Source organism: Pseudophryne corroboree, chromosome 9 (genome assembly GCF_028390025.1).
Source record: "Pseudophryne corroboree isolate aPseCor3 chromosome 9, aPseCor3.hap2, whole genome shotgun sequence".
NCBI lineage: Eukaryota > Metazoa > Chordata > Amphibia > Anura > Myobatrachidae > Pseudophryne > Pseudophryne corroboree.
In genome coordinates, this window is record NC_086452.1 from 251459204 (window position 1) to 251471657 (window position 12454).

The following is a 12454-nucleotide window of genomic DNA, read 5'->3' on the forward strand; positions in this document are numbered from 1 at the left end:
AAAACATCTATAAAGTTCTAGATAACAAGGCCATCGACAGCACGGATGAACCCGTGTACTGTGGGATGGGATGGGGGGGGGCACATTGCTGGGTTGGGGAGCGTGACTGCAACTCTTCTCCCTGCCTGATGTGCTACTGATCCAGCCTCCTGCAGAGCCATACAAAACCAGCCTTGAGCCCATATCCAGATTAAGTTGGGGGCACATGGCATATTGTACCCCGGCTTCCCCTCAGTCAAGGCCCCCCCCCCTTGCCACAGCACACTGACATCACTATCTCTCCCACTTGTGCAGCAGCAGAACAGGGCAGCCAGAATGTGAGGTCAGTATGCAGTGCAGGCAGAAACACAGGACTATCAGGTTTCACAAGCTATCAATGGAGCTGGCGATCGCAAGAGGATTGACAGGCAGATGGCATTCGTGGGCGGCAACTCACCGTTTTCTGGGAGTGTCCGGAAAAACGCAGGCATGCCCGGCCGTTTCCAGGGAGGGTTCCTGATGTCAGCAACATCCCGGATTGTCGCAGCAGCTGAGTAAGTCCTGTGCTGTGCAGAAACAGCACAAACTTTTGTTTGTACAGCTCTCTGCACAGCCGATCGCACCCCTGCAAAGCATTTACCCCCTCCCCTGTAGGCGTCGATTACCTGGTTGCAGCAATGCAAAAAATAGCCTGCATGCGACCAGGTCTGAATTAGGCCCCATGTTGGGATGTATGCACAATCTAATATACATCCCCCTTCCCCCGGGTCCCCCTGTCTTAAATGCAATGCCCCCCACCTATTTTTTTAGTTACCCTACAATGCATCACATCCAGTAAAAAAAAATAATTTGCTAATAGCATTGACATTTACAAAACATAGCTGTTTAATTGCTAAAATGATACTTAGCGATGACTCCAGCCTCACCCCCAGTCATGTCATGGTTTTCCAGCCACAGTGCAGAAGTACAGTACTCTATTAGGCCTTTCTAATACTGAGGTCTAAGACTCCAGCGGTTACCGCTCTGGGCTCTCTAGAGAAGGGTACATCTAATATCAAAAATACACTGAAGACTTACCTATTTACTCAAGCTTTAAGTTTTCACTAATATCTACTGTTAAGCTTGTTTTGTATTTTGAGCTGTAAAGACAATTGTAAAGCACTTTGAGTCCTATTAGGAGAAAAGTGCTATATAAATATCATTATTATTATTATTATTATTATTATTATTATTATTATTATTATTATTTTAATAAAGGTATTGTCAACATTCTCTCCCAAACGTTCACTTGCAGTTTCACTATGAAAGTGTTCAGTTTCAACTCTTTCATTGAACTATTTACCTTTTCAATTTTTTCATCCAACATTCTGAAAAACTCTTGTTGACTTTCAGAGATGTGTATGCTAAAATAAAACATAAAAATAGCTCATTCTTTTTGTCCAAATAGTTTTTTTTAATTCATTCAAACAGAAAATCAATAAAAAGTCTGCAACATAAAAGCCTACACAATTCTACTGTCCTGGAATCAGATAATATTGTTGTTTTATTTTTATTTTACAAAGCACGTATAGAGTGTATTCCAGGCATCTGCAATCCTCCCACTGCACTTGTAATTATACGGTAGGAAAAAATTAGGTTGGCCTAACAGGTGAGCCGCTTTGAATACAGTCAGGGATTCTGCTTATCCTCAGATTCCATGAGGGTGAGCAGAATGTGAAAAGACTCACTCCCATAAAGCTTGTCTTTGTGTGTGTGTGTGTGTGTGTGTGTGTGTGTGTGTGTGTGTGTGTGTGTGTGTGTGTGTGTGTATATATATATATATATATAAGTTCCAAAATAAAGGCACTCAGGAGACTTCCAACTTGACAAACATGATGTATTGGCAAATGGTCAAACGTTTTCGGGGACTCTGCCCCTTCCTCAGGACAACACCAATCTATGCAGTGTACAAACAACCCTGCTTAAATCCCCCACACGCAATCATACTCACCTGTAACAGCTGTAACGGCAGTGCTCGCAGCTCAGGGCCAGGCATTCAATCACTCCTCCGGCACCCGGAAGTGGTCACCATGGGAACCGCTATGCGTTCCACACGGATCAACTTCCGCGTTCCACCGGGCAGTGACCTCATCGCCAGAACCACAGGCGAGCCCCCGCATCAGCTGCACACAGGGAGAATAATGCACAAATACCTACACATATCTAAATACATTAATACACATATATAAAAAGAATAACACTGAATGACATTATAAGAGAGGAACATTTCAACAGTACAATAAAGGAGCAGCATAAAGAGTACAACTTATAACATGTTCCAATTGATCTTCTCATTAAGACCATTAGGGAAGATAGTTCCCAACCTCATGATCCATCTGGATTCTTTAATTAGTAGCATTTTGGCTCTATCACCTCCCCTAATAGATGGGGGAACATGATCAATTATAAAGTGTTTAAACGAAGCCAATGTATGATTACATTCTTTAAAGTGTTTTGCAACAGGCTGATTAATCTGACGACCCAATAGCGTCAAGTGTATGGCGGATCTATGTGCTGCCATTCGTTCACTGAATTTACGTGTGGTCTGACCCACGTAGTATAATCCACATGGACAGACCACAACGTAAACCACAAACAAAGAACAACATGTCAAAACATAACGTATGTCATAGGTCCTGTCGACATGGGGTGTCGGAAAGATTTACATGCAATCATGTGGCTACAGGTAGTGCATTGACTGCACTTATAACAGGCAGGCAGTTTAGTATACACATTACTGGGATTAGGGATATTTCTACCCGTAATATCCGCCTTGACTAACCTGTCACGCAAATTGCGGCCCCTACAGAAAGCTGTCACAGGTCTCACATCATAAAAACATGGTAAATCAGGATCGGATTTCACTATAGGCCACAGGGCCCTTGTGGCTCTTTGTACTATAGGGCTGGCAGTAGTAAAATCCGATGCCCATGGAGTGATCTTCTCCTTTTTTCTCATCGACGGTTTCAAAAGGGCTTGTCTAGGCAACCTTAGAATTTCATGTTTCTGTTTCTTAAGGGTTTGTAAATCAAAGCCTCTGACCACAAAATTTTCAATTAGATCATCTAATACTGTTGGTAATTTCACCGGATCACTTGTGATGCGAGCACACCGCATCATTTGCGATCATGGAAGACTCTTCTTCAAGGCATCCGGATGATGACTGGACGCCATGAGAAAGGTATTTCTATCTGTCAATTTGTGATGAACAGTGGTTTCAAAAACCCCATTATTAAGAAATATATTAACATCCAGAAATACCGCCACAGAAGGATCACATTTGTATGTGAACTTAATGGGGGAGTCCAAGCAATAGATCTCCTCCATCAGTGTCACAAATCTCTCCTCTTCTATCAATGAGGTCACTGCCCAGTGGAACGCGGAAGTTGATCCATGTGGAACGCATAGCGGTTCCCATGGTGACCACTTCCGGGTGCCGGAGGAGTGATTGAATGCCTGGCCCTGAGCTGCGAGCACTGCCGTTACAGCTATTACAGGTGAGTATGATTGCGTGTGGGGGATTTAAGCAGGGTTGTTTGTACACTGCATAGATTGGTGTTGTCCTGAGGAAGAGGCAGAGTCCCCGAAAACGTTTGACCATTTGCCAATACATCATGTTTGTCAAGTTGGAAGTCTCCTGAGTGCCTTTATTTTGGAACTTGTATGCTGCTGTTTGAAGTGCACCTGGAGCCATTACTTCAGTTGTTTTGAGTGCCGACTGCGCTGGACTGTATATATATACCAAAAATACCAAAATTTTAGTGGGTCTTTAGTTATAGGGTAAGACACTGCTACTAAGCAATTAAGTTTTCATATGAGAGTAATTTCCTAACAAACCAGTTTAAAGGAAAAAAAATGAAAAGCGTGTGATGCACAGCACTTTATGTTCACTTTCTGGAGAATCACCTATATTTATTTTTATATATATTTTGTGTTTATATATAAACACAATAGAATTATCAAACCCAAAAAGCTTTTGAGCACTTGTGACTTACTTTATTCGATGTTGGTGCCCTGGGCCGGGAGCTTCATTGTTATTCCTAGGTCGAACATTATGAGTCACACTTTTCTCCTGGAATACAAACAATCTTAGAATACATATGCAGCTATCTCATGCTATACCACATAAGTACTGTGTATAACAGCATAAACATTTGTTGGAAGATGGGTTTACACACACCTTTAATGCACAAAGCTTTCTTATCAAGCGAGATGAAGGAACGTTATTCCTGCGTCAAGCTCAAATATACAGTATAGTAAAACATCAATTATACTACATTGGCATTTTCCCATAAAGCTCAGCGATCGCATTGAAACACTATGTCTGTTCTCCATTCCCATAAAGAAAAACTGAGGTAAAGGTGCAAAAAAACAGTCGGTTGGGCAATGGGCATATCATTTAAGCTGTTCATTCACACAACTTGGATCTGATCTGCCTATTTAGTCATTTTCACCCAAACTGACCATACTTCACTTTCTATGGGCACATATTGTTTTGTGTGGTCAATTTAATCAATGCCAGTTGGATTTTGCTTTGTCTTTCTTAAAAAAATAAAAAAAATAAAAAAAAATATATATATATATATATACAGTATGGACAGAATTATCTACAGAGTTGTCTGGAGCAGCTGTGACATATTTGGGTAAAATTAATTAAAATGATAGATGACAAATTCCATGCACAAATGAGAGTATAGTACAGTCTAGCCTCTGTCATTTTAAGCATGAAGAATTTTAACTGGATTCTTATCGCCACCATCTTCTCCTTCCTCCACAGGCTACTTATTGCATACTTCTGATGTAGTCATATCTCTGGCTTCTCTTTCCACACCTTATGAATATGTTTTGAACAGTTATATCATTCGCCTAAAGTAGGGAAGCCAATCCCGGGACATTTTTCAATCTTGGGAATCGGGATTGAAAAATGATCAATCCCGGGATTTGAGCAAGGGTTTGTTTTCAATGTGTGTGTGTCCCCCTACCAGCCTTGCCCAGCCCACACATCTCACCATCGTCTTTTTTGTCATTTACTTGTCTCTCCAAATATCTCCTCCTTTGGTGATCTAATCAAACCCTTAGTTCTCCAGTATCACTTCTATGATGATGATATCGAAATCTACTTCTTTCTGACATCTGCCTGTCTCTACTTCCTTGTATAGCCAGCTGTTTCTCTGCTTTTATTTTACGAATTGCCCAATATAATCTGAATTTCAACATATCAAAAACAGAGCTCATCAAACCTATCCAACTTTCTCTTAACCCTTTCGGTGGCATGCCCGGAAACCTTTCGGGGTAGCCAGCACTGACAGCGTTGGCAACCCCCGGAAGATTTCCGTGCATACTACCTGCTGATTCCCTGGTGACATCAGTGCAGCGTGCACGGTGCCCGGGAATCAGCATACTCCATTATGGAGTTAATCCCGCTCCCAGAACTCCGATTGGCTGTGGGGCAGGCTTAGCTGTATAATGGCTTATGCTGATTCCTGGGTGCCGCAAGGCGGATGGAAATCAGAGCTGGGGCTAGCATTCCCCATGGGTGATGTCTGCGGGCGATCGCCAGGCGATAACCTGCCCCATCACTCACCCGCCCTACACTTCCCCACCACTCCCCCGCCAATTTAAAAACACCCCCCCCACCCCAGGGTGTGTTTTTAAATTGAAAACTCACCACTGAAGGGGTTAAATGACAACACTATGTTCACCTCTATTCCTCATGTCTGGTCTTCTGTCTGAGTTACTTCATTTACTTCTACCTCTTCTTTACTACTTGCACCAAATCCTTCTCTCAAGCCTGTTGCTTCTATCTTCATAACATTGCTAGGATGAGACGCTTGCTCACCCAAAAGGTTACCAAAGTGGTTATCCACTCTTCTTAATTTCCCACCTTAAGGAATGCAACACCAACCCCCACCCCACCCCTTCTGGCCTCCCTGTTTTATTCACTTCATCCACAATGGGATGTAGTTAATATCCTGGTGCTCAGGATCCCGACGGTCAGAATCCTGATGGATCTGGAAGGAAAGTACTGGTGTTAGGGTTAGGCACTAGGGGGAGGGTTAGGGTTAGGCTACAGGGGTGGGGGTTTGGATTAGGGTTAAAATACATACCAAAAAATGCACTGGGATTTAAAACATTGGGATGCTGGTGTAGGCACTGTGACCGTCGTGGACCCCCAAAACGGAGAATAGTTGTCGGTATGCCGGGTGTCGGGATTCCGGCGCTGGTATACTGAGCGCCGGGATCCCAACAGCCGGATTACTGAATACCTCCCCTCTTATGTAATGTTTAGTAATTTTCTGTAGATCATAGGTTATTACTACTACTACTACTACTACAACTACTAATAATAATAATAATAATGTTTTGTTGGAAATACACATTTTTTTCTGTAAATATCCAATGAGTGCCACCTCATATTCATTATTTGGAAACCTGGATCTATGTTAGTAAGTGCGTGAAGGTAAGCACTGCAGTTTTATTTATTGCTGAATTCAGAGCCAGGCTACGCAAGAGCTTTCTTTCCTGGTATTTTATACTGTTCTTTTTGGTCCTGTGTCCATTTTATGTCCCTACTGAAGTCTAATCATATCAAACACAGCAAAATGCTAATCCTTGTTGCCAAGTTTATACACTGTCATTACAGTGCCATCTTGTGCATGAGCACGTAAACTCACAGGGGTATATGCAATTCACGGCGAATCGCGGCAAATTATCGCCGTTTTTTAATTCGACACAATTCGACAGGTGAATTCCGGCAGGTGGCTGCCGGAATTCACCATATTCAATGAAAAACGGATTCGACAGTCCCGCGGGCGAAAATCGGCCGATTTGCCGGATTTTGCCGCGATTTAAAAAAACGGGAAAAACCCGGAAAAAAAATGGCGTGGGGTCCCCCCTCCAAAGCATAACCAGCCTCGGGCTCTTCGAGCTGGTCCTGGTTCTAAAAATGCGGGGGAAAAATTGGGCAGGGATCCCCCGTATTTTTAAAACCAGCACCGGGCTCTGCGCCTGGTGCTGGTGCAAAAAATACAGGGGACAAAACGAGTAGGGGTCCCCTGTATTTTTCACACCAGCATCGGGCTCCACTAGCTGGACAGATAATGCCACAGCCGGGGGTCACTTTTATACAGTGCCCTGCGGCCGTGGCATTAAATATCCAACTAGTCACCCCTGGCCGGGGTACCCTGGGGGAGTGGGGACCCCTTCAATCAAGGGGTCCCCCCCCAGCCACCCAAGGGCCAGGGGTGAAGCCCGAGGCTGTCCCCCCCATCCAAAGGCTGCGGATGGGAGGCTGATAGCCTTGAATAAAATGACAAGAATATTGTTTTCTCCAGCAGTACTACAAGTCCCAGCAAGCCTCCCCCGCAAGCTGGTACTTGGCGAACCACAAGTACCAGCATGCGGGAGAAAACCGGGCCCGCTGGTACCTGTAGTTCTACTGGGAAAAAATACCCAAATAAAAACAGGACACACACACCGTGACAAGTAAAACTTTATAACACACTGCCGACACACACATACTTACCTATGTTGACACGCAGACTGCAACGGTCTCCGACGATCCGAGTGTACCTGTGAAAACAATTATACTCACCTTCCAGCGTCCAGAGGTACATCCACGTCCAGAGATAATCCACGAACTTGTTAAAAAAAAAAAAACGAACACCCGTTCCATGCCGGACTGAAAGGGGTCCCATGCTTTCACATGAGACCCCTTTCCACGAATGCCGGGACATCACGTGACTCCTGTCACTGAAGTCCCTTCAGCCAATCAGGAAGCGCTACTTCCGTGGCGCTCACCTGATTGGCTGTGCGCTGTCTGAGCTGTCAGACAGCGCATCGCAAAGCCGCTCCATTAGTTTCAATGGTGGGAACTTTGCCGTCAGCGGTGGGGTTACCCGCGGTCAGCCGCTGACCGGCGGGTGACCTCACCGCTAGCCGCTAAGTTCCCACCATTGAATATAATGGACGGAGCTGTGCGATGCGCTGTCTGAGTTCAGACAGCGCACAGCCAATCAGGTGAGCGCAACGAAGTTGCGCTTCCTGATTGGCTTTAGAGACCTTTGTGTGACAGCTGTCACTGACAGGTCTCATTCGTGGAAAGGGGTCTCATGTGTCAGCATGGGACCCCTTTCAGTCCGGTGGTCCGGGTGTTCGTTTTCTTTTTTTGCCAAGTCCGTGGATTTATCTCTGGACCATGGCTGAGGTGAGTATATTGATCTTTTCTTTTCAGGTATCCGTGGATTCTACATGGAGAAGAGGACCGATGTCGGCGTGTGAACATAGGTAAGTATGTGTGTGTCGGCAGTGTGTAATAAAGTTTTACTGTCACGGTGTCTGTGTACTGTTTTTATTTGGGTATTTTTTTTCCAGTAGAACTACAGGTACCAGCGGGTCCGTTTTTCTCCCGCATGCTGGTACTTGTGGTTCTCCAAGTACCAGCTTGCGGGGGAGGCTTGCTGGGACTTGTAGTTCTTCTGGAAAAAACAATATTCTGTCATTTTACTCAAGGCTATCAGCCTCCCATCCGCAGCCCTTGGATGGGGGGGACAGCCTCGGGCTTCACCCCTGGCCCTTGGGTGGCTGGGGGGGGGGGACCCCTTGATTGAAGGGGTCCCCACTCCCCCAGGGTACCCCGGCCAGGGGTGACTAGTTGGATATTTAATGCCACGGCTGCAGGGCACTGTATAAAAGTGACCCCCGGCTTTGGCATTATCTGTCCAGCTAGTGGAGCCCGATGCTGGTGTGAAAAATACGGGGGACCCCTGCTCGTTTTGTCCCCCGTATTTTTTGCACCAGCACCAGGCGCAGAGCCCGGTGCTGGTTTTAAAAATACGGGGGATCCCTGCCCAATTTTTCCCCGCATTTTTAGAACCAGGACCAGCTCGAAGAGCCCGAGGCTGGTTATGCTTTGGAGGGGGGACCCCACGCCATTTTTTTTTTATTTTACCGTTCCAGCAATAAAAAAAAAAATAAAAAAAAATAATATTTTTAAAAATATATAAATAATACTTGTGCCTCCAAAAAAAAAAAAAAAAAAAGTACCTAATCCCTTCTAATATAAATAGATATGCTATTCCCCAAAAAAAAACCACAAAAAAAAACATGTTTACATTTTTTTTTATTGTTTTCACCCTCCAAAGTGTGGCGGATTGAAAATGACGAATTTACTGTCTAAAAGCACTGCTGTCGAATTTCCAAACTTGAATTGAATATGCTTTTGTCGAATTGCAGCACTTGTATCATTGCAGAAAAGTCGAATTTGCAAAAAGTCGAATTTCAAAAAGTCGAATTTTGAAAGTCCGTTTTTTTGACGGAAAGCACTGAATTGCATTGACGAATTTTTTTTTTTTTGGCGAAAATGACCCGAAATTCGACAATTTCGGGAATTCGACCGCAATTGCATATACCCCACAGGATCCATACGATTTGCCATAACCTAGTGTATGCAAGAATAATTGAGAGGCTAGGCTAGAGGAGGAATAACAGCATCTACTTTAGAAGTTGGAAGAATGCAGAGTTGAACTATGATTTTTGTTTGCCTCTAACACTTGCGGCACCTTAGGCCGAGTAGTGCAAGTGTATATTTACTTATGTTCAGATGTATTTACACCTTCCAGGAGGCATATGCTTTGCGATTTTTTCTGTATCGAGACACAATGATGGTAACGACGATTGGCATCACTAACCAGCTACAAACTACTCATATGATGTTCATATATGTACATATGCTATTATATATGAACTCCCAGTCATACTGTATATCTGCATTATTATATGATATTTATATTGCAACAAAAATATTTTTAAAGGAGAAAATAACAGATGCTTGTAATCAATGTTTACATAATTTAATTTGTAATGTTTATATTTAATAATGTATATGACACTTCATTACATTACTACATTGTCTACAAGCAGGGTAATGTGGCTTGAGTATTTACTACTAACACCATAAAGCCACATCACTACACTACATTTGTTGCTTCTGATGTATTTATAATGAGTGTAGTGTGCAGTGGCGTAACTACTGCCCCCGCAGCCCTCGCGTGGCTTGGGGGCGAGGGGCTGCGGGGGCGCCACTGATTTAGCGCAGATTGATATGCGGACGAGCGTCCGCATGTCAATCTGCTCCTGCTAACCCTCCCTGCTGTGTTGGAGGGACACGGAGGGCACAGCGCGCGCCTCTCCTGTGTCCCTCCTGCATCATCTCCGGCGGCCGCGGGTCTAATAAACGAAGTGCCGTTCGTGAGCTCTGATTGGCTCACGAACCGGCACTTCGTTTATTAGACCCGCGGCCGCCGGAGATGATAATGCTGATTTAGATTACCTTATAACTTCACAATAATGGGTAAGAGACACAGTACGCAAATGGCGTATGGGGTACCGTAAGGGAACGTATTTAGCGTAGCATACGCTAGGCCGTGATCGAGACGCACATGCGGCACGCTCGCTCACAGCTTAATGCGTGGAGTCGAGCACGCTATAGGCGAGCGATTACCGTAATGCTACGCTATCAGCGTAGCGGACGCTCAAGACCACGAGGAGATCACGAGCGGCGCAGACGCTCACAAGATAACAATCAGTAAACCTTGAATGTAACACACAGAAAGGATATTCTTATACTGTAGACCTTGTACTGAAACACTGTAGCGATATAACGCTGCTTAACCTTGTTTACACTAAAGCTGTTTGAGCGATAGAGACGCTCCTATTACCCTCTGCAATATAATGAACACACAATACCGTGCTAAGGATCCAACACCTTTACTAACAAGCTTTTAGTTATATCGAAAAGGGGTAAAACAGTTACAAGTCATACACTACATACTAACATATAATTCTAACAGAATATCTAGACAGAAATATACAATAACGTTACAATCTTAAACTAAACAGAGAGAGAGAGAGAGAATGTGGCCAATACAAACAAAGAGCGAGATAATCACAGAGAATTACTTACACACACTGGGAACGATCGCAGCGCAGCCTGGTACCAGCCCCGAGTTAGTCAATATGAAAACCGTTTGTGGAGAGTGAGGGAGCTGTTCAGGCTGGCTGATCTTATATACACTGAGTACAGTATACTACAAAGGGACCTACAATCTCATTGTTCATTGGACACAGGAATGTCTCCTCGCATCATATCAAAAGGTCATAGGTTAGTTTGAACAGGTGGGCTGTGACTATTTCAAACAGCTCAGGTGGGTGGGAATCTCCGGATTACCGCCGCATGGATAATGAACTGCAAATATAGAATATGTCCAGAAACTACTAATGGCCATAACTACACGCAGGAGCGATTAATCTTTACCTAACCAACACCGGATTATTGCTATAAAAATACTCTTCGGTTAGGTACCAGACACCACTGTTCAACCTTAATCAGACCCTTTGTACCACGCAAAGAGGGATTCCCAAGTCCGTGAACAAGTCACATTAACCAAACTTACAGTTATCATTAAGGGGAACATTATCTATAAAACGAGCTATTTGGTTCTATTATTAAACGATTGAGTCGCCCGCTAGACGCACACAAACTCTACCGTAAATGCACATACCACGCGCTCGAGCGCATGGCCGAGGCGCCATCACGCGGCTGCGTATATCCACACGCACGGGAGAGAATGTGCACGTGCAGCAGGCACGCGCATGAGGTGCATATATGGCAACGTGCAGCGTGATATTTTTCTGACTTTGACAGAGATGATGCAGGAGGGACACAGGAGAGGCGCGCGCTGTGCCCTCCGTGTCCCTCCAACACAAACCAGCGGCGGAGGGGGCATATATGGCACTGGGGGCATATGTGGCACGGGGGGGAGGGGGAAGGGAATTTGGCACTGGGAGCATATCTGGCACTGGGGGGGGGGGGGGAGTCTGGCACTGGGAGCATATCTGGCACTGGGGGGGGATATCTGGCACTGGGGGGGGTAAATCTGGCACTGGGAGCATATCTGGCACTGGGGGGGGAATATCTGGCACTGGGGGGGGGAATATCTGGCACTGGGGGCATATGTGGCACTGAGGGGGCATATGTGGCACTGGGGGGGGAGTATATGTGTACCTGGCACATAGGGGGGGGCTATATTGTGCACGGGTCATGTGAGTACCTGGCACCGTGGGGTAATATCTGGCACCGGGGACATATGTGGCACGGGGGGGGGGGGGGCATATGTGGCACAGGGGGGAGGGAATTTGGCACTGGGAGCATATCTGGCACTGGGGGGGGGTATCTGGCACAGGGGGGGGAATATCTGACACTGGGGGGGGGATCTGGCACTGGGAGCATATCTGGCACTGGGGGGGGGGGGGAATATCTGGCACTGGGAGCATATCTGGCACTGGGGGGGAATATCTGGCACTGGGGGCATATGTGGCACTGAGGGGGCATATGTGGCACTGGGTGCATATGTGGCACTGGGGGGGGGGTATATGT

At 45.3% G+C, this 12454-nt stretch overlaps 1 protein-coding gene across 2 annotated transcripts in view; it reads right to left on the reverse strand.

Annotated features, from left to right (window-relative positions):
• Window positions 1-12454, reverse strand: part of C9H1orf21 (chromosome 9 C1orf21 homolog) — a 222978-nt gene that overhangs the window by 9681 nt on the left and 200843 nt on the right. The window contains exons 4-6 of one of the 2 annotated variants that reach the window (XM_063940207.1): window positions 4014-4090; window positions 1322-1382; window positions 1057-1118 (exon numbers count right to left, since the gene is read on the reverse strand). In XM_063940207.1, coding sequence (XP_063796277.1) covers window positions 1083-1118; window positions 1322-1382; window positions 4014-4090 — 174 coding nt within the window. In that variant the 3' untranslated portion in view covers window positions 1057-1082. The remainder of the gene's footprint in view (window positions 1-1056; window positions 1119-1321; window positions 1383-4013; window positions 4091-12454) is intronic. The other variant, XM_063940206.1, reaches the window with a different exon arrangement.